We start from the raw sequence: 23,277 nt of genomic DNA on the forward strand, positions 1-23,277 counted from the left end.
CACAGCTCAGCATTGGGCCCCTCCCTATTGATACCCCCAGGGGCCCCTTTTGTGCACCTGGCGATAAAAGGTCCCAGGGGGCTGCACTGGCGGGGGTGGGGGCCAGCCGGCAGCCCTGATCTGCCTGGGGGGCAGGACTAGGAGACCCCACTGCTGGCTCTATGGTGTGTGCTTGGACCCTGCACTCTCGGCCATGCAGGATCTTACCCAGCACCAGGGCTGGCCCCCCACCCTGCACCTTGCCTGGCCCCACTGCCACCCCTCCTGTCCTTGCTGGGCAGCCCCTACCCCTGCAGCAGAGAGAGATCACAGTGATCATTGGGGCAGGTTGATGAGAGCTGTATGTGGGACACGTAAGTTAGCCAAGGCCATGCGTGCATGACCCACGATCCAGGTACTGACTTAGCGGAAAGCCCTATTTCCCTGTCCCTGGATTATAACATCCCAGCCCTCAGTACTGGTCTGTGGTCTGCCTGTATGTGTGTCCATCTTGCCTTTTAGAGCGTAAGTGCTGACGGGACAGGGACTGCCTTGTGTGCATACAGCCCGATACAGCAGGTGCCCTGCCCTGCTTGGCACAGCCAGAATACAGACAGTAGCAGTAGCAAAGGCCTTGGGGAAAGATACACTGGCAGCTGTGCAACAGGTCACATGGCATAATCTAAACAGCAGCTGGAAGCATGTCTGTGCCTTCCTTGTTACCCACATGAAAAGCTGAGGTACAAGTAGCAGGGGTGCTAGAGAGCAGGGCAGCCCCCTTCCCGCTAAGGAAAAAGAGCCATGAGCACCAGCCAAGCCAGCTGGCTCTGCTCTGAGGAGTGAGAAACAAAATGCTGCTTTATTAAAACAAAGGAACTTTTATTGGCGGTGAAGGAGGAAGGTCTGGTTCATCAGCTGCCCACCCGCCCCTTCCTAGCTGCTGGGAGGAAGACAGTGGATCCATACACTATAAATACAGCAGGAGGTGCAGAGAGTAGGTCTCGCTTGGGTGCAGCTCGAATGCTTTCCAACTGGAGGCCAGGTAGGCACCGAGAAAAAGGGATTCATATTTCAGCTCACAAGACCTGAGTGAGAAACACAGAGGGAGGTTGAAACCAAGAGCAGCTAGAGCCCTGACCCCCGGGGGTGCAGCTCAGCCCCTTCCCCCCTCTGAGCCCATGCCGTTCCCAGGGGATGTGTCAGGTGCTCTATGGCAGAGACGGAGAGTGCACACTTCTAATGCAAGAGCCAACACTGCAGAAATGTTCTGGAGTAAAAGCTCCACCCAAGCCCAATGTGAACTCAGTCAGCCCAGCCCATCTGATTACTCCCCCACCACCAAAGAGGACACTCACCTAGATAATCATCCATGAGGGAGCCGATGGCAAACTGCAAACCAAACAGAGAGATTAGTGCCCCAGCAAAGAGACCATGTGAGTCATCCCCTGCCTGCACACCACTGTTAGCCCCCAGCATCCCAGCATCACTTTCTGGGAGAGGCTAGGAATGAATGAGCCAGCCCTCCTGCCCCACTCCCTACAATGCCCAGGCTAGGAGCTGTCGGGAGCTCCCTGCACAGCCGGCCCTCCTGCCTTGCTCCCTACAACTGGGAGAGACTGGGACTGGATTAGCCAGGTGCTCCTGCCCTGTTCCTTGCGGACAGCTGGGGATCTGCACATGCACACACACAGCAAGCACAAAGCACATTTGAAGGAGGCACCAAAGACTCACAATGTCATTCTTGTCCACTCTGGTCCCCACGATTTTCAGCCGGATCTCATCATCCTGCTGGATCACGATGTCCTAGAGACATGCGGCACTAGCGTGAGACCCATTTATGAGCTTTCCCCCTTCTCAGAGAGAGGCAGAAAAGGCTGAATACAGAGCTAAGCTTAACTCTAACAAGTAAAGTGTATCTGATATGGAGGAAGCAAAATTCTCCCCCTTCACCCCTGAGCCTGCTCCAGGAGTCTCCCCTGCCTCCAGCTGGGTTTTTCTTCCTCTCCAGACAACCTCATTACACCCCAATCTTCCCACGAGGCACCATCCACCTGGGACTTACCTCATCCACTGTCTTGTAGCAGGGAGGGTTGGAGTTTGGGTCGAACTCCATCTCGGAGGGAATGGACTGAGAAGAGAACACGGGTCAGTGAGGGAGGAGCTCCCCAAACATCACCCCACCTAGACCTGCTCCCCAAGCTGCCCTCCCCAGCACCCTGCTTACGTGGCGAGATATGAAGCAGGACATGGGCCCGATCTCAGTGAAGAGGCCAACCTGTGGGAAGCGGAAGCAGTGATTCCATTAGCATGTAGACATGGGGGCTAGTCCCACTCCCCCATCAGCAGCCACACACCCCTCCAGCCCAGAGACACCCCCTGATCACACCCTGGCATCTAGACACCCCAGTCAGAGAAAAAAGAACCCTCGCACATCCCTCCCAGATCTACTCTGGGGCTTCTAGACACTCGGCACAGGAGATGCCCCACGGTCCCAAGCCAGGAACCCAAACCCCTGGCTTAGCTCCATGAATCCCCGTTTATCCCCTTCCTTCATGGGCCTTAAGGAAACCAGGATTGTTTGCATTGCTCACAACCCTTGTAGCTCAACATCATGATAATGACTATAATCTAATCTCATGCTTCAGATCTTTAGCCAGTCGTCTGCAGAGGTCAGGAAGGAACATTTTCCTCCCAGTGCACAATCTGGGCTGGTTCCCTCCTCTGCACCTTCCTCTGAAGCATCAGAGATCAGCCGCAGCTGGAGATGGAACACTGGGTGTGGTGGGCCAATGCTCTGAGGTGATCCAGAGAATCCTCTTTCTAATTGCCTGGCTGGGACAGCGTGCTCAAATGCTCAGATCACCAGACTGTGGTCCAGGTAGGAATTTTCCCCTAGTCAGATTGATAGACACCTTCAGAGCTTTTTGCCTTCCTCTGCAGCATGGTGCGAGGGTCGCTTGCTAGGATCATCTAGGCATGTCTTGCCAAATCAATTCCCTGCCACTGCAGGGCGCTCAGACATTGGTGGCCACTTGGTCTCTCCTATTCTCTGCCTGGGATATCCAACAATTTAGGCCTTGTCGAAGTCGATCTATGTTAGGTCAGCTTACAGCCACCACATTAATTACTGCAGTGGCAGATGTCCACACTGCCCTACTTGGGTCGCTGGTGTGCATCCTCACCAAGAGCACTTCCACTGACTTAACAAGGGCAGTGTGAGGAGCTGAGAGCCTGATCTCTCAGCTCCACTGGCAGCTCCCTGTGGGGAACCCAGCTGCCCCACAGGCTCCTGGCGGGCTGCCTCCTGCCACTCCCTGTTCCCTGCTGGGAGCCAGGGGAAGCTGTCCAGGGCTTCTCCCCTCCCTGTTCGCCTCCAGGAGCCGGGGGAAGCCGTCTGGAGCTTCTCGCCCCTGGGGAGCAGGGTCCAGCTGCTCAGTTCTCCGGTGGTGCAGGGGGCATCTGGGCTCTAGCTGCCCAGACAGCCAACAGCCGATGTAAAAAACGCAGTGTCTACACTGCCATTGTGTCACCCTAACTACACCGACATACAACCTCTCGCTGAGGTGGCTTTATGATGTCGGCATAGCAGGGGAGTTACATCGGCGGGAGGAGCATTTCAATGTGTCCACCTCCACTTTTTGTTGACAAAAGCTGACTTTTATCAACAAAACTCTGTAGTGTGGACTCGCCCTGAGTCTCCGAAAGCCTCAAGTCACTGGATTCAATGCAGGGCAGGGGTGTCTGGGTGAGGTTCTCTCACCTGTGTTATACAGGGGGGCAGACTAGATGATCTAATGGTCCCTTCTGGCCTTACACTCCATGAATCCGCACACCTCTCCCTCCCCCGTACTGTGTTACCTTGTTGACCTGTGTCACCACGGCATCCACCACCTCCCCCTTGAAGGGCCGGAAGACAATGGCCTTGTACTTGACGGGGTAGAGCACGAAGCCACGGCCTGGCTGGATGACACCCGCACCAATGTTGTCAATGGTGGTGACTGCAATAACAAAGCCGTACCTGGGGAAGGGTGGGAACCGGCTCTGTTAAGAGCATGCCGGGGCAGACGGAACAAGCCAGAGACAGAGCAGGACTCCAAAGTCCTACTACGGAGAGGGCTTCCCCCACTCAGCCCCAGGGCTAGAATCCTAGGGTCCCGCCAGAACAGCAGCCCCCCTCTTTTTCCAAAAACCCCCCCCCCCCATACCTTCCTGATCCATCTGCACCTGCCCTGGATCTCCCACCCCATCCCTCCATTCCCTCCACACTCACATTCCCATCATCCCCAGTCTCTTGCTACCTCCCTCCCAACCAACACCCCCTCCCCCCCGCAGGCTCCACCCTCCAGTTCTCCCACTCAGTTCTGCCCCTACTCACTTGCCCGTGCAGGTCCCCTCCACCTCCGTGAACAGCTTCTGCTTGACAGTGTTGAGGAGATTGGGCCCGAAGTAGCGCGGATGCAGAAGGATCTCGTGCTCCAGGGAGATCTGTGGGGTCAGGAAAAAAGGGAGAGGGGGCAAAGGAGAGGCCTGTCACCGAGAGGGAAGGGGCGCAGCCAGAAGCCAAACCCTCCCTCCCCCACCTCAGGGCAGAATGAGCAGTGCCCGATGGGGCAGAAGGAACAGTGGCTGCTGAGACCCCTGAATTGGGCGGGGGGCTCCCCGTGAGGCACAGGGGATGGTGGATGCTGGGGTCCTGGAAGCCCCCCCGGGCAGAGGGAGCAATGCAGGCGGAAACCCGCATCAGCGGGCAGAGCGCAGCAGCTGATGCACCCAGAGGGTTGCTCCTGGGAGGAGGGGGAAGAGCAACTGATGCCTGGAAAGAGGTTTGAGGGCGGGGAGGGGGAGCTGACCCCCAAGCGGGGAGGATTGTCCGGAGACAGGGGGGCGCGTCACTCACGTGGTAAAACATCTTCCAAGCAGGTCAGGTCCAGGACAGCGCCAGAACCGGAAGGAACCCGCCGCAGCAGGCCCCGCCCACTCCTCACGAGCTCCTGCCTCACCGGCCCGCGGCAGCCCCGCCCCTCAATGAAACAGAGCCCCTCCCCGCAGGGCTTGGGCGCGCACTGCGCATGCTCCTTGCGGCCACGACACGCGGCGCCTAGAATAGTAGCAAGGCGCCGCAGAGCGAGCGAGCGGCTGCCGAGTGGCCCGAGGACGCCAGGGGGCGCGCGGGCTCTGGCGGCCGAGAGCTGGACGGAGACCGTGATTGACAGCACGAAGGGCGGGGCGCGGTAATTGACAGGAGGCGAGTCACACCAAACCCCATTTTATTGGGCAGTCAGGTACAAAAATAAACTCTGGAAAGCGACGAATCCACGCGCCTGAGCCAGCAGCTCCCGCCCCGCAGCCCGGCCCCGCCCCCACGAACCTGCAATTCTTCCACGGCCCCGCCCCCGCCCATCTGTCTCCAGCCAGCCCCACAGAACCTCCTCCCCCCCGCCGCTCAATCCCCAGCCACAGGGAGCCACCATTCCCTGTCCCTGAAGCTCACCCACCAAGGGGGGCCATGCGACCCCCTGCGACAAATCCCCAATGGTAGCTCCTGGGAGCTGCCCCCATGCTATCCCCAGCTTCCCTGTGCCCTCCCCTCCCCAGCACACCCCACTCCGTATAGAGCCTCCCACTTCCCAGTACACACACAGCTTGGCCTGAGAGCAGACAGTGCTCAGATCCACATGCATGCATGGACCCTGCCCCACACGAAACACACACCCTCTGCCCCCTAAGCCACAGCACCTCTGAGCCAGACACCAATTGCTCTAAACAACGTAATACCCTCTGTGATAAAGAACACAATAAATGAATCCAGAGCCCTGGAAAGAGAGGGAGATACTCTCTGAGCCATACCCCAGCCCGGGAGACTCTGAGCTATAACCCCTGCCCCAGAGGGACCCTGTCGGAGCCTTACACCACCCCCCCCCCCCCCCCCCCCCAGGGCAGACCCTCTCTGAGCCCTATCAGCTCACAGAGATGAGAGACTCTTGGAGGCCTGCAGCCCTTAGCACTTTGAGACCAAGACCCTGTGGTCAAGGGACAGATTAAACCCAAACACTTTAAGTACCTGTAGGTGGCTTTGTTCCTTTAGCCCCTATGGCCACAGCTGTGGCACTCAGCGCTCAGAGCTGTCTGTATCTCTCTCCACACACCCACTGTATTCCCCCTATCTAGAAATATCCGCATCAGTTCAGCAGCTAAAACAGCACAACTGGTAGCCTGCAGGGCCACAGGACAAAGGCCCAGCCAGGCCCCTGCAATACAGCAAGCCACCTCTAGCCATGGGGCACAGCTGCAACGGGCCACCAATTCAGACCAGGAGCAGCACAGCGCCACTTTGCACTGGCTGGCAGCCTATGAACTAGTTTTGTTCCTATTTATTTCAGCTACTTCACCAAGACCTGTTCCCCCCCCCTCCCCTCAGTCTTGAGTGCAGGAAGCCAGGTTCCAGTCCAGCACCATGAGTGGGGCACACCTACAAAAAATACCTATCATGAAACAGGGAAACTTCAGTTCCCAAATCAAATGTAAGGTTAGCTCTTCTCCCCATGAAGGTGCCCATCCCTTCTGGGAGAGGGTTTCAGACCCTGAGACTCAGCTAATGGCCATGTACCAGAGCCCCACACCCCCGCTTCAGAATGCAGTCAGGAGGAAAGCACCAAGGCACTAATGCTGACAGCCACATGCTGGGCTCCAGGGCCTTCTCAGGTGGCTTACTGCCGCTGCCTGCACTGGTCCTTCTTTGGCTAGTGGGATCCTTCCCAGCGTGGAGGGGAGCAGAAGAAGTCTGCTGCAAGCTGCCATAGCGCTGGATTTCAAAGGGAGGCTGCATATGTATGTCCAGCTGAGGAGGGGACCAGGTCCTGACTCTGGCCCAGCCTTCAGGCTGGAAGCCACCCTCAGTTCCTGGCAGCACAGCTGGGCTTGGGGCTGAGAGGCTTTGAGTAGGGAGAGCTCCAGTCCCGGTGGAACACAGCTTCTAGCTGCTCTCGCAGGGTGAGCTGGACAGCCCCGGGGGCAGCCTCGCTCTGGTTGATGATCAGCCCTACCCCTGCAGTGTTGATGAAGTAATCCTCTGACCAGTTTGAGGTACCTGCCAAAAGAGAAGCAAATGTCAGGCCTGCAGGGAATCAACAGTGATTCATTCAGGGGCCCCATCCTGGCTTCCACCCCTCCTCCATTCTAACCCACTGAACCCCACTTCCCTCCCAGATCTGGGGATAGAACACACGGGTCCTGGCTCCCAACCCTCCCACTCCAACTCATCACTGGACTTTGAGATCCTGTAACTGTTCCCAATGGTGGCTTCTCTAGCCCCCTTAGCCCATGATTCCAGGCCCCAGGGCTGATCCCCTCCCCACCCCATAGCCAGGGAGGCACACACCAATGTAGGCCAGGCGGTCGGTCACCATGTACTTATTGTGGTTGACGCGGGAGAAGGGAATGAGTTTCTGCTTGTCCGTGGCAGAGACAACAAAGAGTTTCTGAAAGAGACAAACAAAGTCACCTTTGAGCCTACAGGCTCAGCACATCATGGTGTAGCCTAATGGATGGTTTAGGTTAAGAAATAAGTAGAAGTTAAGCTAAGTTAGGCCCAAAACCCTAAGTGTAGATGAGCATGAAAAACTGATGTTGCTAGTGTGAGAAAGTTAGAGATAAGCTGGAGATACAGCGTTGAGAGAAAGTAAGAGTTAGCAAAGACATGACCCAGGGCTACGTTCCATTATGTTTTGCTTATAACTGGTTTGAGCAAAGTTTGTAATGCATGTTTTCAATAACTGTAAATCTATATTGATAGTATGGGAAGGACATTGGTGCAGATGTTAATTTACGTAATGTGTAATGCAAAGAGCCAATAAGGAGGTGGTGGAAGAACAAATTACGGTAAAGGGCAGTTTAATGTTAATTAGTATTACAATGGATTATAAAAGGAGTAGCTTTGCTAAATTACAAGACAGCTCCGATTAACATCCAAATGGTGCTGTTATGTTCCAGGATTAGAAGGCTGTACTCGGCTCTGTTGTCAGTGGACTGATCGCCCACTGATACACTATTTCATCTTTGAGTGTAAGAAAGGGCAGGTCTAGAGTTAACATGCTGTATGGCATGGCTGCACCAATGCAGCTGCGCCGCTGTAGCATTTCAGTGAACACTACTACGCCGATGGGAGAACCCTGGCCTAAGATTGCAGTATTGTGTAATTGATAATTGCATGCCTGTTTGCTTAACTAATCATTTTTCTTTTTAATAAAGTTTGATTGTAGCATTCAAAGTGTCACCTAGTGGTTCTCTACTAAACAAATCTTCGGTAATTGACCTAGAGCAGGGGTGGCCAACCCGCGGCTCGAGAGCCGCATGCAGCTCTTTGCTCATACAAATGCGGCTCACGAGCCACATGCGGCTTTTTGCATGCTGCTCTTTGCGGCTCTTTGCTCAGCGCATTGTATGGGCCTCAAAGTGAAATTGACAAGCTGCCCCAAAATGGACAGATCAGCACTAGTTTTCGGGGGAGGGTAAGAGAGGAGGGGAAAAGTGAAATTGATAAGCTATTGACAAATCAGCACAAAACAGCACAAGTTTTTGGCGGAGGGTAAGGTAAATGTGGCTCTTTGCGGTATCTATATTTTTTTTTTTTGGCTCTTCGTCTCTGACTGGTTGGCCACCCCTGACCTAGAGGCTCAAACCTGAAAACTAAGATGGGTTTTATTGCACCTTATCTTTAACAACTTAATATTAATTGGGAACTTTTCAACACAAAGCTTACAAAAGATGACAACAGGTGCTCTGTGATCCCTGGCTAATGCAGGGCACTGAGGCCGGGAGAACTCTCCACACAAAAGGCCTCTCCCCAGGTATCCATGCTTCCTACCAGCTGGCCCCCTGAGGTGAGTCATGGAAAGGGAGGGCCCCCTCAGGTTCCAGCCAGCCCCAGCCCCGGGCACTTCAGCCCCCCATTCACTCCCAACTCCAGAACTCACCACTTCGATAGGGCAGCCCAGGGGCTCCTGACTGAGGATGTTGAGCGACTCCAGGAACAGGAACATGGACTGGTCTGAGTGCTGCCAGCAGCTGATGAGCAACCGCACCTTCACGCGCCGGTTGCAGGCTGCAGCGCGCAGCGCATCATCAATGACTGGCCAGAACCTGTAGGGCAGCCCGAGGAGACTGGGTCAGGGACAGGGCACCTCACACCCAACAGCACCCCAGTCACAGCCCCACAACTGTCCAGCACCTGGGCCACAGCCCCACAACTGCTCAGCACCTGGGTTCTAGCCCTCTGGCCATGGTCCCACAACTGCCCACCCCCTGGATCAGAGCCCCTCAACTGTCCTTCCATCTCCCCAACCAGCCCTTTTCCGCGCCCAACAGCCCAGCCCCTGGGTCCCTGTCTCCCAACTGCCCTGCTCCCCGGTGACAGACCCCCTAGCCATTTATCTGACTGATTCACCAGTGCCAGCCTATGTCTGACCCTCCCTCTCTCCTCCCCACCCTCACTGTCTGCAGAGCCTAGCAGTGTCTCTGTTACCAGCCTCACGGGAGGATAGCACAGGACTCCTGGCTGCATCTAGAAGGGACAGTGGCTGTCTGAATCCCACCTCCAGCCTGCACGTGCCCCTGGCCCCCACCTTTTGGGCTTGCAGAAGGTGCACTGGGGCACGTAGTCCATCACCGAGATGTAGACAAAGGCCTGGGCATCCTGGATGGTGCTGACAATGGCCGTGAGGTCTGGGGTGCGGCCCATGGAACAGAGAGCAGGAGGGGAGCTCTGCAACCCAAATACACAGAGGTACAGAGACAGGCAGGACGTGTCACAGCACAGAACCTGGGGAGCGAGTGACGGACCTCTTGGGGCAGGAAGAGGCCCCTGGCAGGGAGCTCTGGGTGGCAGCCCCCCATGCACTCAAGAGCCATCTGCAGGGCTGTGGATCCAGCCCCTATGCCAGGATGGTGCAATCCCTAGCAGTGCCAGCAGACAGTGGCTGAGCTGCGCACCCCAGGGTGGCAGAGTGGGTATCAGGACATACAGAGCAGCCCAGGAAGCGGCCCCCATGAGCCACATGGACACTTACAGAGAGGTACAGTTCTGCACTGCTGCCGTTGAGCTGCAGCTTCACGGGGCGGCTCAGGCTGGACAGCGCGGAGAGGTCGGCTGGCCACGTTGTGGGGAGCAAGGCCCCCTGCCCTCCCAGTGCACGGTACATGGCGAAGATCCGGTGCAGGTCTCTGGCCACACAGCTGCAGTTGTAGAGCACAGCACCCAGCTCCTTCACCTGCAAGGGAGAGGTGCTCGGGAACAGGCACGCCGCAAACGGGGCCTTGCTCCAGCTCTAGCAGGAGCCTCAGGCTGAATGCCAACCCCTGGGACCCAGGAGAGTGAGTGCAGCCCCAGCGGGCAGCCAGCCTCACTGCCCAATGCCCAGCTCCAGTCCTAACTCTGCTCCCCGGGACCTAGGAGAGCAAGCCCCAGTCCCTGCATGCACTCAGCCCCCCTGCCCCTGCGGCACCTGTGTCAGTGAGCGCCAGTCCTTGTGAGCACACCTCCCCGCTGCCCACCATCCACTCGCTGTGGTACCTGCGTCAGCGAGCGCCAGTCCATGTTGGCACTGCCAATGTAGACGTGCTTGCCATCCACCACCCAGAACTTGGTGTGCATAATCCCTCCAGTCAGGCGCTCCAAATCCACATAGTTTACGTCTGCACCTGCAGGAGGCAGCAGCAGAAAACACTGGACATCACCCCAGAGACATCGCTCCCTGCCCTGGGCCTCTTTCAGCCCTGGCTATCCCAGCCCAGCTGGGTGGTGTCTTAGAAAATCATAGAAGATGAGGGTTGGAAGGGACCTGAGGAGGTCATCTAGTCCAACCCCTGCTCAAAGCAGGACCAACCCCAACTAAACCATCCCAGCCACGGTTTTCTCAAGCCGGGCCTTAAAAATCTCTAAGGATGGAGATTCCACCACTTCCCCAGGTAATCCATTGCAATGCTTCATCACCCTCCTAGTGAGAGTTTTTCCTAATATCCAACCTAGATCTCCCCCACTGCAACTTGAGACCATTGCTCCTTGTTCTGTCATCTACAACCACTGAGAACAGCCTAGCTCCATCCTCCCTGGAACCCCCTTTAGGCAATTGAAGACGCTGTCAAATGCCCCCTCCCTCTTCTCTTCTGCAGACTACACAAGTTTAGTTCCCTCAGCCGCTCCTAATAAGTCATGTGCTCCAGTCCCCTAACCATTTGTATTGCCCTCCGCTGGACTCTCTCCAATTTGTCTACATTCTTTCTTTAGTGGGGACCCCAAAACTGGACACACCAGTGTGGCCTCACCAGTGGCGTCACCAGTGCCAAATAGCGGGAAATAAACATTTCCCTCAATCTTGTCTTGTCTGCTCCTTTCTTAGGGCTAACACCTCCCCTCACGAAAGTCACAGCCCAAGTCCCACACAGACTCCTGGGGCTGTCTCCACCTCTATGGTACCTTTGCTGGCCAACTCCTCAGTGTCTCGGTCTGACTTCTGGGGGCTGTTCACAGCAATGCTCAGCTTCACCCCCCGAGAGGGCAGGTCCCGCAGCTTCTCCAACACCTGCTCGCCCTGCAGGGAGCAGCAGGAGTGTTATGGCTTAGCAACACCTTCCCGCTAGCCCCAGGACAGAAGCTGACAAGGGCTCCCTCCCCCTGCCCCGAGCCCCACCTGCCAGGACGAGGACTCTTCCACCTGCGTGTCTGAGTCCCGGAGGGTGAAGTAGAAAGCAGCGATGTCCACGGAGTGGTTGGCTACATCCAGCAGGTCCATCCAGGCTTGGAAAACGGGGAGGTGGTGGGGGCTAGAGGGGCTGTAATCCAGGCCCACAGGGATGCTCTCCACCAGCACCAAACTGCAGCGGTCACAGAGGGAGAGGAGAGATGGGCAGGGTTAGGAGATGGACACCTGAACAGAGGCAGCAACACATGCCAGGACAAGTGGAGACTAGAGCAAAATCCAGCTCCCTTCCTCCCCGAGCATCTGCTGTGTCCAAGGGCAAGCACAGCTATCTACTAGTGCCCACTCCCTCTGTATGATGGCCTGCAGGGTCTCTGCTGTCACTGTGCCCTTGCTAATGCCCCCTGCGAGATCCCTTACCTGCAATGCCGGCTGCACTCCTCCTCCGGCTCTCTCCACAGGCTGGCCACGTGGCTCCAGCCCAGCTGCCACTGGCCCATCAGCCCCAGGACAGAGACAGGGCTGCCGTGCTCCCACAGGAACCAGCCAGAGAAGCCCAGGATGAGCAGGAAGAGAAGAAGGATGCAGCAGGTGGAAGAGAAGAGGAAATGCTAATGAGAAAGAGAAAAGCATTTAGTGGGGAGCCCTGCCTGGGGCAAGAACCGACACAACAAAGGGACACCTCTCCAGGAGCCCCATAGACAAGGACCCAAATCTGTGTCCATCTAATCCCTCCAGGGACAGGACAGGGGTGGGTTGGACCAGTTCTGCTCTCTTTCAAGTAGCAGTGGCCAGTACCCAATGCTGCAAGGAAAGGTTGCTGGGCGCCATGCCATGGCTGAGCCAATGATGCCCTCTCGCAGGCCCTGAGACCAACCCCAGCTAGTGTGAGAAGGCAACTCTGGGCTCTTACTTCCCTGCCTGTGGCGTTAGGGTGTGGCTGTGAGGGGAGCTGCCTTGGCTGTCAGGAAATGGGGCAGCTGTTTAAAGGGAGACTCTGCTAGGCATCCAGCTGGGAGAGGCACTGGGACAAGGAAGGAAACCTGGTGCTATAACTAGACACGGAGCAGGGAGCTCAGCAACTGGACCGTCCAGACACTCTACTGCAGAGGTGTGAGATCTCTCCTTTACCTTGCTCTGCTTCCACGGGCTCTTGGGCCTAGGGGCTAGTGGCTTGAGTGCTGCAGTCTCTGTCCACAGTGCTGAGCCCGGTGTCCCAGCGGCCATGCTCCGTACCCTGGGAGGATCGGTCTCTATCAGACCTGGCGTCCCCGGTGCCACATTCCGCAGCCTGGGAGCTGCACTCTGCCACTTGGGGGTGCTGATCTTCGCCCTGTCCTGCAACTGGGAGGTCCCACCAGGCATCTTAGGGGGATTACTGGCTGCCCCGCCTTGCAGCCAGAGGGCCGTGCCCTGCAGCCTGGGTGTGTTGCTGGCCACTCTGCCCTGCAGCCTGGGGGCAGTGATCTCCACGACTGGGGCTGTCTCCAAGCCAGACAGCGCAGTCTCCAGCACCTGCAATTGGGCTCTCTCATCTCTGAACCCATGCCAGTCCAGGTTCAGCCTCTGCAGTGGGAGACAGCCAAGCCAAAGGGTGGTCCTTAGTCTGGCTGAACAGAGAGGCAACCCTCCCATCCCTCAAGCACTATCCCTCAGGCAATACAGGGGTACAGGTTGGGGAGGCTGCAGAGCATGAAACCTGGGATCAACCACTACCTGTGCTAATGCGAGGGTCTACTACGCAGCCACAGTGAGGCTGCTCCACGCCCCACCTAGAGTGGGTTGGCTGCTAATATGACCACAACCCAGGACCCCTATTACTCATGGCAGGGCCAGACTGTCCATGGGGCTACAGGGATCAGGGAATGGGATATGGGGCCTTTCTCTGCCAGGGGGCACTGGCTCTGATCAGTCCCAGAGTGGTGGGATTGGCTGGCTCAGGTGGGTGGGGAATGGGATATGGGGTCTTTCCTCTCTCAGGGGCACTGGCTCTGACCCAGCCCCAGATCAGTAGTGTCTGAGAGCCAGTCTAATCTGAGAGCTATTTGCTGACCCCAGCCCAGCAGGCAGGTGTCCCCAGCACAACTGTCCCTGACTGGTCCCACTCTGGGCAGCCTCAGAAGATGGGACAGTGGACACAGAACACTGCTCTCTCTTTAGGGGGAGCTCAGGAGGGCTGAGGCATAGGGGCTAGAGAAGGGACCACATTACCTCTTTCTCCGCTGAGCTCTCTCTTTGGGTGGGGAAAGGCTGCTCCTTTTCTTCATCCTCTTCTGTGACCTGCAGTCTCTTCAGCTTCACATAGGGTGACTGGAAGGGAAAAAGAAATAGCCAGATGTCAGCTCTGCACAGCTCCTGAGAGATGCTGCCTGGGGCTAATGGAGACAGCCGCCCATCCATGTGGGTCTGCACAGCATCAAACCTCCTATCCCTGGGGAGCACTGTGAGGGGCTAACCCACCAGTAACAGCTGGAGCCTGGGGACAAGGGATCAATCCAGCACGGACAAGACAGAATAACTCACCAACTGGGCATCCTCTTCCAGTGCCGCCCACCTGCTGCTCTTGGAAGGCTCCAGCCTCGCTGTCTGCTTCCGGGAGAGGCCTCTCTTCATCACGCTCCTGGTGAGTTCATCTTTGAGCTGGGGCAGTGGTGGCTCCCTTGCTAATGTTGGCAAGGGCTCCGTGGCTGGTCCAGCCGAGGGCTCCATGGCTGGGATGGGGGTAGGGTCGCTGGCCAGAGTGGGAGATGGATCCCGGGCTGGAGTGAGATGCAGCTTGTGGGCCTTGATGCTGGCCCGGGGCTGCAGGACGAGGGGAATGCTCCCTCCCTCAGTGCTGGGAGCCCCTCTTGGGATCTGTGGAGAAGCGTGGGGCCCTGGTAAGTATTCCTCTCCCAGGCAGAACAGGAGTTGGACATTGAAGCTGGGAGGATCTCTGAGCTGCCCACATCTGCAGACTCAATCTCATCAGAGATTACAAATTAACAAGGGATTGTCAACCCTTGTGACATGTGGTACTTTACCTAAAGCCTCAGCTCCTGGAGCCTTGTGATTCTGCAAGAATCACAACTTGCCCTTAAAAAAATAAGTTTCTAGCCATTGTGATTGCAGAGAAAAGCTTGAAAACATGACCCAGATATGCCCCTAACTGTCCATAGATGTGACCCAGGCATGACCCTAAGGAATCAAATGAAAAGGAACAAATATTTATTCTTGTTTTTAAATCTGATGATTTTTCAACCAATCTCATGATATTTTGGGGCTGGTCACAGATGAACTGGCACTTTAAAGGGGAGGAGGGTGTGCCCCCCAAACTTAGCCCACTTCCCCAGGCGAAGGGAATGAAACCAGGGCATGTAACTAAAAACCAGGCCTGCTGGGGAACACAAGGGCAGCCACAGAGTATTTGGGTGAAGGAGTATGTGTATGTTGAGGGAGAAGTCTGAGCTGCAGGAAGTAAAGAGAGGGCTGAGCTAGCTGTAAGTAAGGGAATCCCTGCTAAACTGAAAGAAGCTGGGGGGGAGGTTTTGGGGGAGCTATTTTAGAATACTAAACCACCCCCAGAAAAGGTGCAGTGCTGTGAAAACACCAGCTGCAGTGGGTGGTTTGATGTGAGAAGGAAGAGAAACTGAGACAGTGGCAGGGCGTGAAACTAAACTGCAGAGCCATGTTACTCAGCCTGCCTCTTGAGTGATTTGTGTTTGAGGTTAGCAATGCTGGTTTTAGAACAGTGAGACCCTGTGCCTCAGCATAACAAAGCATCAAGGGAGAAGACACCAGATGGTATCCTAAGCCTTCCCCAGTATAGCTGCCTAATGGTGCTGGATGAGAGACTCCCCCAAGGTAACTCCCAGTCCTAGGTGAGAAATTGCCTCTTTGGCATGAAAGCTTGTTCTTAGCACAGAGAGGTGTTTTCTTTGCGAGATGAACTTTGGCCACTTTTCTTTGCAGCTTGTTAATTTATTTTATCTTCAAACTTTAGCTGCAACCCAACTGCAGGTACTCTATAGGCAGTGGAAGAGCTGGTGGGTTTGTGACACCACAAGCGGCAAGGAAGTGAAACCTGACACTCTGAGCAGGGTGAGTATTTTTATTCAGGCTGTTTAAAACCCTCAATGGATTACTGACACTTTTCACTGCAACACTATGGGGAGGGGAGCTCTAAGGTATAGGGAGGCAGCATGCTTTAGTGGATAGGTCACTGGGCTAGGGTCTAGTCCTGGGTCTGCCAAAGATGTGATCTTGGGCAGATCGCCGTTTCCCCTTCCAGCCTTTGCGTAGTTATATCGTGTGCTCTTCAGCACAGGGATCGGCTCTCGCTGTGTGTTGACAAAGCACCTCTCGCTGCAGGGCCTTGATTTTGGCTGGAGTCTAGGCAACAGCGTCACAGATTTTAGGGCCCAAAAGGACTGTTCTGATCACATAAACTGGCCTCCTATGTAGCACAGGTCAGAAAACCTTGCCCTGTAGTTCCAGCTCTAGTTCTAGACTTGATGCGGGTCAGAGATTTTTTGTCAAAACACTTTGGCCAAAAAAGTCAAACCTAAAACTGTTCCTGAAAAGGTTCTGGTGAATTTCCTGTCTTGAAAAAAAAATGTTATGGAGGAAAACAAGTTTTGAAGCTGAAGTGTCCTACTTTCAAAACAAATCTGGTTTCTGTTTTATATAGTAACTTCATTTAAACTGGAAAAAAAAGTTAGAGGAAGCGAAATTCTCAGAAGGAATCATTTTGATTAACCCAAAGCAAAAATATTCAGTTCACGGAAATTTGACCTTTTAACTTTGGCCTGATCTAAGAGGGAAAAAGCTTTCTGAAAGTTGAAAATTGTCAAGGGATGGGAAAATCATTTCCCACCCACCCGTACACTATAACTTCTAACTGAGCTAAAGCAGAACTAGAAAAATCATCCAGTCAAAGTCTCCAGGTGATGCGAGATCCACCATGACCATAACATAAGTTGTTCTAATGGTTAATTACCCTAACTGTTAAAAGTGCCTTTCTTCCTCAGCTCTCAGCCACCTGATCCTATTCTGCTTTTGCCAGCTAGATTGAAGAGCCCTCTGCCGTCAGAGCTCTCCTCGTGCAGTTACAGTGTGATCAAGTCACCTCAACTTTCTCTCGGATTAAAAAAATCTTCTACCAAGACTAAGGCCTGCTCCACACCTAAACTTCAGCTTGATTTAGCTGCCTCGCCCAGGCTTGTAAAAAATCCACAGGGAAGAGACACAGTGGAACTGACCTAACCCTCGTAGAGCCGCCACTAGGCAGACGGAGCCTGAGGGACTGGATTTACTACAGCGACAGATCCAGCCACTGGTGGAACCCCGACTGGGCGACCGCGGCACCTGTGCGCTGGAGTGTAGTGCAGCCGCCGCTTAAAGCGGCTTCCCTCCCCCTTGTTCCGCAGTGTGCAGCGCCTAGCACAGGGGGGCCCGGCGCCATACCAAGCCCTCTGAACCCCCGCGCTCGGCCTAGTACCTCTCAGCAGGGCAAGCAGTGGCTGGGGGGTAGGTAGTGAAAGGGCGGGTCTCCCCCTCCCTCCGGAGTGCCAGGTTGCCCAGGGGCGCAGAGGCCGGGGCCGTGGCGCTGGCTGCGCTGGGGGCGACCCTCGGGCCAGTGCCTGCCCCGCCGCCCCCAGAACCCGCCCAGGGCGTGGGGCAGAGCTGCCTCGGGCCAGGGCGGAAGCGGTCGCGCTCAGAGCCGGGGGCGCCCTGGCCGAGCCGTGACCCGGCCCCCCGCGGCTCCGCCGAGCTGTGACCCGGCCCCGTCGGGGCGCCCCAGGTTCTCACCGGCTCCTCCGCGCTGCCCTGCGCCAGGCGCGTGGAGCGCCTCACGGGAGTCCCCGCGCGCAGCGACCCCCGTCTCCTCATGCCGGGCGAGCGTGCGGCGAGTGGCGGGGAAGGAAGAGGCGGGCCCGGCTCCCGCGCACGTTGACATTCAAACCCCGGGGCTGGTTTGAAATGACAGCGGGCAACGGGCCAGCCTGTCCCCGCGGCTCCCCCTGGCGGCCGCCTCCCCTCCCTCCGGGGACCAGGCGCCCACACCCGCTGGGGAAACGAGCCCGGGCCGCACCGGGCCGAGCCCTGGGCGGGCCATGGCAGGAGGTGCCCCTCGGCCGCCGCAGCCCGGCGGTGGAGCAGGGCCCCCTACGCAGGGACCGTGACACGTCGGGCGCGCAGGGAACGCGGTGGGATCCCGCCCCGGGCATCGCCCGGCGGGCTGGGCTGGGCTGGGCCGGGCCGGGACTGGAGCCGCTGCCGCCGGGAATCAGCTCCCGCGGGACTTTCAGGGGGACCCCGCCGGGGAAGGACTCGGGGCGGGGGACACCGGCCGGCGGAGAGCCGAGCGCCGTGAACAAATAACAGAAGGGGCGGGCCGTTCACAAGCGACCACCTCCCCCGACTCCCCGCACGCCCCCCCTCAACTAGGCAGACCAAAGTCGCGCCCTATATGAAACGGTGGGCCCGATGATTCCACCAATCAGCAGGCGGGACCTGTGGAGTGACACCAGGCGTTGACCAATCAATGGGAGGGTCCGGGTCTAACCTGTGCCCGTTGAGAAGGGTGGTAGGGAGAGGGACAGGTTTCTGCGGCCAGTCAGCGAGCTAGGCTTGAGCGTGACAGTAGACGGTGAACCAATCAACGGAGGAGTCGAGTTGAGTGACAGACGCTTCAAACTAATCGACGGTCACGGGGATTGAATGACAGCGGCCGGTATCCACTCTTCGGCGAAAACCGCAGAGTGACAGTGAACACGAGCCAATCAGGCAGCAGAGATTGGAGAGGTGGCAAAGGCAGGCAGCAGGGGGCGGGAGTAGGCGGATCCCTTCAGGCCGCGGCTTTGTGGTAAGTGGGGACCCCAGGGCGAAGGAACCCCCCGAACTGGGATCAGCCGCCCTCCCCGCCCCCCACACCGGGACCACCCGGCCCAGCTCCCCCGAACTGGGATCGGCGCCCCCGGAACCGTCCCCGGTCCCGGGCCCCTAAACTAGGATCCCCTGAGCTCGGCTCCTCCTTCGGGACCCCCCCATCCGTGCCCCCGCCTGAGACCCCCCTCCCCTGGGGCCCCCGTGTGCCCCTCACCCAGTTTGGGCTGTAATGGGGGGTCCCCATCTCCTCCCTGCCCAGCCTTCCCCGTCCCCATCTCCTCCCTGCCCAGCCTTCCCCGTCCCCTTCAGTCCCCATCCCTGGACCGGGAGCCCCCGACCCAGCCCTCTCCCCTCCCACGTTCACCCTTCTGCAGGCTCCTCTCCCATCGCAGGGTCACGTAGGGGAAGGGGGGACACAGGGCCACGCCTCCAATGCTAGACGGGGGGACGCCTGCCCTCGGGACGGCCCAATGCTGGGGAATAATGGGGGCCCCCCACTTCCAGTCCTACCAGAGGGCGGGCAGGTGGGCCCCCTGCATAGAGGAGTGATGGAAGCAGGGGTCTCTGGCTGGCGTGGCACAGGGGAAGAGGAGTAGGACGGCAGATAGAGAGGCTCACCACGCTGAATGGGCGGTGGCTACCTGCTAGCAGAGCCCAAGAGGGAAAGGAGCCAGGCTGAGGCAGCAGGGAGACAGATAATGAAGTATGAGGGATGGGGGCCCATTATGGGGCAGTCTGGTGGGGAGGGAATGTTTCCTCAGCCCCTCCATCTCCAAGGTAACTCTGACTCTCCCCCCCCACCAAGGGGCTCAGGGCTATGCCAGCTGCTGCTCCACTCTCCTGATGACCCTTCAGCATGGAGTTCCCTGACCACAGTAAGCACCTGCTGCAGAGCCTGCGGGAACAGCGGCACCAGGGCTTCCTCTGTGACTGCACCATCATGGTGGGCAGCACCCAGTTCTTAGCACACCGGGCCGTGCTGGCCTCCTGCAGCACCTTCTTCCACATGTTCTACAAGGAGCGGCTGGACAAGCGGGACCTGGTCTGCATCAACAACGAAATTGTCACAGCGCCGGCCTTCGGGCTGCTGCTGGAGTTCATGTACCAGGGCACGCTGGCCTTCAACGACACCCCAGTGGAGGATGTGCTGGCTGCTGCCAGCTACTTGCACATGAACGACATTGTCAAGGTCTGCAAGAAGAAGCTGCAGGCACGGGCACTGGCAGAGGCTGACAGCACCAAGAAGGAGGAAGACTCCCCAGCCAGCTCTGAGTTCCTGCCGAGCACCTCTAAGTGCCAGTTGCAGAGCCCTGAGGCCCTGCCACCACCTCCGCACCAGTGTGAGGCAGGAAAGAACAAGAAGGAGGAGTGGAAAAGTAACCCCTTGGAGAAAGCAGTCCTCCAGCAGCCTCCAGCACCAACTGCGGACATGGCAGATACTACGCAGCCGGGAATGGAGGGCGACTCCCCCCGTGGTCCCTTCTTGGGTAGGCCTCTCCCATCAGCCCCTGCAGATGTCTCCCTGTCCAGCCCCAGCAGCTCCACTGAAACCATCCCCCACAGCTACTTCCCCCCAGGCAATGTGGCAGAGGCACCATGTGGCCTAGAGGCTACACCTGAGAGCCTAGCTGTGGAGCCGCGGGTGAGCAGTTTAGATGGCATCTACCCCAAGGACCTGGACAGGGGCCCCATCAAAGTAAAGGTGGAAGCCATTGTGATCTCTGATGAGGAGCCGGATACAGTGGAGCAGCTGGAGAGGCGGAGCATGGAGATGAGGATGGAGAGCATCTTCCAGAGGCCCACAATGGAGGTGGGGTCAGCCGGGGGCTGCAGCCGCCAACCTGATGGCTTCGAGGAGCCCAGCGGCATGGAGGAGGTGTCCTCAGAGGGTGGCTTCCTTCCACAGGAGCATCTCCCTTACCATATGATCCCGGTGCCAGGTGGACAGGGCTACTCCAACATGGTGACACCGCCGCTGCATGAACAGATGTACCTGCCCGAGTACGAGGCGCATCCCAACTTTGGCATCTTCACTGAGGACGTCCCCACCTGCAAGACATGCGGCAAGACCTTCTCCTGCTCCTACACGCTGCGGCGCCATGCCACCGTGCACACACGCGAGCGCCCCTATGAGTGCCGCTACTGCATGCGCAGCTACACCCAGTCTGGGGACCTGTACAGGCACATCCGCAAGGCCCACAATGAAGACCTGGCAGCCAAGCGCTGCAAACAGGACGTGGAGAACCCCTCGTAGTGAGCCCACATTTGCCCCACCGGGGGATGTAGGACAAGCTGGACGCTCCCCAGCGCTACAGGGGAAGCCTTTGGATTCTCTCCTGTAAAGATAGGTTGGGGGTGTGATAAGGCCCCCCTGGATGCTAGCAGGGAACTTTGAACTCTAATCAGGAGCCACAGTGACCATAGGCATAGGGCAAAGGGGCCTCACTCCAAACCAGCAGCTGCTCTGGTTTGTGCCCTTGATCAATTGTCTTCTTGTCCAAGCCACATGTCCCACCTCCCTCCCTGCCTAAAGGAGTCGCTGTCATTTCTTATACACAGGGTAGTCCTGTGCTGGGCTCACTACACTGGCCTTTCCCGGTTGGACTGCTACCGGCTCCTGGAAATAGTTTGGAAGCAGCTGCAGCGAGGGGAATAATTTAAACTCTAACCAGGGAACATTTTCACATCTATTTATGCTCAGAGTGGGTCGGAGCAGCCAGGAGCTCATGCCTCGGACAGCATCTGTCAGGGGTTATTATTGCCCTGGGCAGGAGCTCTGCGCAGAGTGGGGTTTAGAACAATCGCTTCAGAGTGAGTTTGAGCAGACGCACAACCTTTGCTTCCCCTCTGCCTCTTCCCCCACCATCCACTCCCAGTGCTTCCCCTTCTCTTGGTTGTTCTTAAGCTTGGCAGATCTGCTTATGCCCAGACACTCCCTCCTTGACAGTTACTGTCATTCACTTCACTCCCCCTTAGACAGAGGCTCCCTGCTTTTAGGATTTTATTTTTAAGCAAATCATGACTCTCTTTTTAAGAGAATATAAAATTAGTTTTAAGAAATGGTTTCCCACCGTTTGGGGTGGCTCTTCCAGCACCCCAGGAGTGAGCTTCCAGGGAATGGGAGCAGCCCACCATCCCAGAGGGTGAGCTCCCAGCAGCTATGGGGCTGTAGAGCTAGCTAGCCTTTCTGCAAACCACCCCAGAAGGGACAAAAACGTGAAGGGTGATTATGTGCAGGGGGTGGCTTATACCAGTCTTGTCTGTGCTGCTGACTCTGGAGCCATTAGGGCAAGGGCAGATTGGTAGAAAACACCTCACTCTAGGAAACTTGCTTGTGAAAACCCATCTAGGGGCCCAGGCCCAGAGTTTGACACCCATTGTTTTTAATGTCCTGGCAGCATTTGGGCTCCTGACCGCTTTAGCCCAGCTCACAGCCCTAGCCAGCTGCTCATAAAGCTTGTTGCCCCTGCCAGTCACTACAGCTTTGTCCCCTCACACTGCCCCAGCAGTGAATGCATTAGGGGTCCTGCTCCCTCCAGGGGAGGAGGACAGTCTCCCCAAGCTGCCATGCTGCTAAATTGTCCTCATATCAATCCCTCTCCTCCTGCTACCAAAGCCAACAGCCCAGAGCAGCCACCTGTCCTCTGACTCATCAGGTTCCGTTTGATCGTCTCAATATAAACCCCAGATTGAAAGTGTTTCTAGGAGTCGTTTCTGTACAAAGCTGGGAGTTGGGGTCAATGCCTAGGACATAAGTTCAACAGTAAAACTAGCACCAAGTGCTTCCGCTGTCTGGACTGTGGTCTCTTACTTCCAGCACTTTGTGGTGTCGTTTCAGGGGTCAGCTCAGCTGCAGCCCTGGCCGCTCAGGCTCAGACCAAGACCGAAGTCCTGCGTTTATCCACAAGACAGGCTGCAGCAATGCAAACTGCACAACTCACCCTACAGTGGAGGGGGAGTTCAGTCTCTGTGGCTCCCACTGTTACACAGGCAGTTGGCCTAGAGTGACCCCCCGGGTAGAGTGGTGTCATATAGAGGGGGTCAGAGCAGGGCCTTAGAAATGAACAGCACAAACCCCCTCCATCTCTCATTCACAAGGGCTGCTTGAAGCCAGATCCTGCAGTTTGCTCAGCATTGCTAAGAATGGCAGGGGGGGCTGTGTGTGTATGGGTCAGTTGAGCATAGGGAGAAGACAAACCCAGACTTCTGGCCAGCTCCCAAAAAGACACCCCCTCCCCCCCAAACCCTTCTCTAGTGGGATTTCCAGGTTCAAACACCTGTGCACACCCCACCCCCCCCCCCAGCTTAGCCAGGCACCAGAAGTAGCAGAGGCATATTGTTGTGCCATGGAAAGAGGGGCCTCCAAGGTGCTTTGTGCCAGGGGAAGAACTCCCAGCCAGGCGAGAATTCATTTGTGAGTAAGAGAGAACCAGGAAGAGATTTTTCTACTCCCCTCTCGACTCAGTGGGGAGGAAAAAGTCACACACAGTTCCTTGTCCCTATTCACATTTGTTTGGTGCAGGAGTTCCTGGGGTCAACACACTGGGACTGCAGAGCAGGAGCTGGCTATTGAGTTGAAGCTTCTGCCTCAGCAGGCATGTTCCCAGCACATGAGAACAGATGTTTCCCCTCCCTGCAATAAATCAATCTCCCCAGCAGCACTGGAAGCAGAGCCCATGGTACATACACTCACTTTGCAGGGAGCAGGCGAGATACAAGGTGCCATCTTAGTCCC

The 23,277-nt window shown here is 56.8% G+C and overlaps 3 protein-coding genes across 3 annotated transcripts; 1 reads left to right on the forward strand and 2 right to left on the reverse strand.

The window, feature by feature from the left end:
- Positions 1-270: 270 nt before the first annotated feature.
- Positions 271-5,016, reverse strand: POLR2G (RNA polymerase II subunit G). The gene is made up of 8 exons (XM_067543829.1): positions 4,877-5,016; positions 4,355-4,464; positions 3,838-3,997; positions 2,204-2,254; positions 2,042-2,107; positions 1,711-1,782; positions 1,335-1,368; positions 271-1,064 (listed from the first exon to the last, which is right to left on the reverse strand). Exons 1-8 carry the CDS (start codon positions 4,886-4,888, stop codon positions 1,051-1,053), a joined length of 519 nt encoding a protein of 172 aa, XP_067399930.1. The 5' UTR covers positions 4,889-5,016; the 3' UTR covers positions 271-1,050.
- Positions 5,017-5,894: 878 nt separating this feature from the next.
- On the reverse strand, positions 5,895-18,207 carry LOC137150118 (5'-3' exonuclease PLD3-like). Its single transcript, XM_067543828.1, has 13 exons — positions 17,463-18,207; positions 14,196-14,528; positions 13,884-13,982; positions 12,804-13,238; positions 12,093-12,283; positions 11,664-11,847; positions 11,450-11,564; positions 10,547-10,674; positions 10,044-10,244; positions 9,600-9,739; positions 8,952-9,117; positions 7,358-7,457; positions 5,895-7,066 (listed from the first exon to the last, which is right to left on the reverse strand). The coding sequence occupies exons 1-13, from the start codon at positions 17,541-17,543 to the stop codon at positions 6,873-6,875; spliced, it is 2,367 nt and encodes a 788-aa protein (XP_067399929.1). The 5' UTR covers positions 17,544-18,207; the 3' UTR covers positions 5,895-6,872.
- A 262-nt stretch (positions 18,208-18,469) lies between these two features.
- On the forward strand, positions 18,470-22,333 carry ZBTB3 (zinc finger and BTB domain containing 3). The gene is made up of 2 exons (XM_067543830.1): positions 18,470-18,519; positions 19,348-22,333. Exon 2 carries the CDS (start codon positions 19,399-19,401, stop codon positions 20,794-20,796), a length of 1,398 nt encoding a protein of 465 aa, XP_067399931.1. The 5' UTR covers positions 18,470-18,519; positions 19,348-19,398; the 3' UTR covers positions 20,797-22,333.
- Positions 22,334-23,277: the final 944 nt, after the last annotated feature.

This window comes from Emydura macquarii, unplaced genomic scaffold (genome assembly GCF_026122565.2).
Source record: "Emydura macquarii macquarii isolate MOO-44397 ecotype Brisbane River unplaced genomic scaffold, CSIRO-AGI_Emac_v2 contig_968, whole genome shotgun sequence".
Lineage (NCBI taxonomy): Eukaryota > Metazoa > Chordata > Testudines > Chelidae > Emydura > Emydura macquarii.

Bases quoted from the DNA above. Each gene is read 5' to 3' on its own strand.
- ZBTB3 (XM_067543830.1), top strand. From the start codon at position 19,399: ATGGAGTTCCCTGACCACAGTAAGCACCTGCTGCAGAGCCTGCGGGAA.
- LOC137150118 (XM_067543828.1), bottom strand. From the start codon at position 17,543: ATGAGGAGACGGGGGTCGCTGCGCGCGGGGACTCCCGTGAGGCGCTCC. The intron at 14,529-17,462 runs GTGAGAACCTGG...GCTTCTCCACAG, and splicing joins AGGGCAGCGCGGAGGAGCCG to ATCCCAAGAGGGGCTCCCAG. The intron at 11,848-12,092 runs GTAAGGGATCTC...TGACCGCTGCAG, and splicing joins GAGTGCAGCCGGCATTGCAG to TTTGGTGCTGGTGGAGAGCA.
- POLR2G (XM_067543829.1), bottom strand. The intron at 3,998-4,354 runs GTGAGTAGGGGC...ACCCTTCCCCAG, and splicing joins GAGGGGACCTGCACGGGCAA to GTACGGCTTTGTTATTGCAG. The intron at 2,255-3,837 runs GTAACACAGTAC...CGCTTCCCACAG, and splicing joins TGGTGACACAGGTCAACAAG to GTTGGCCTCTTCACTGAGAT.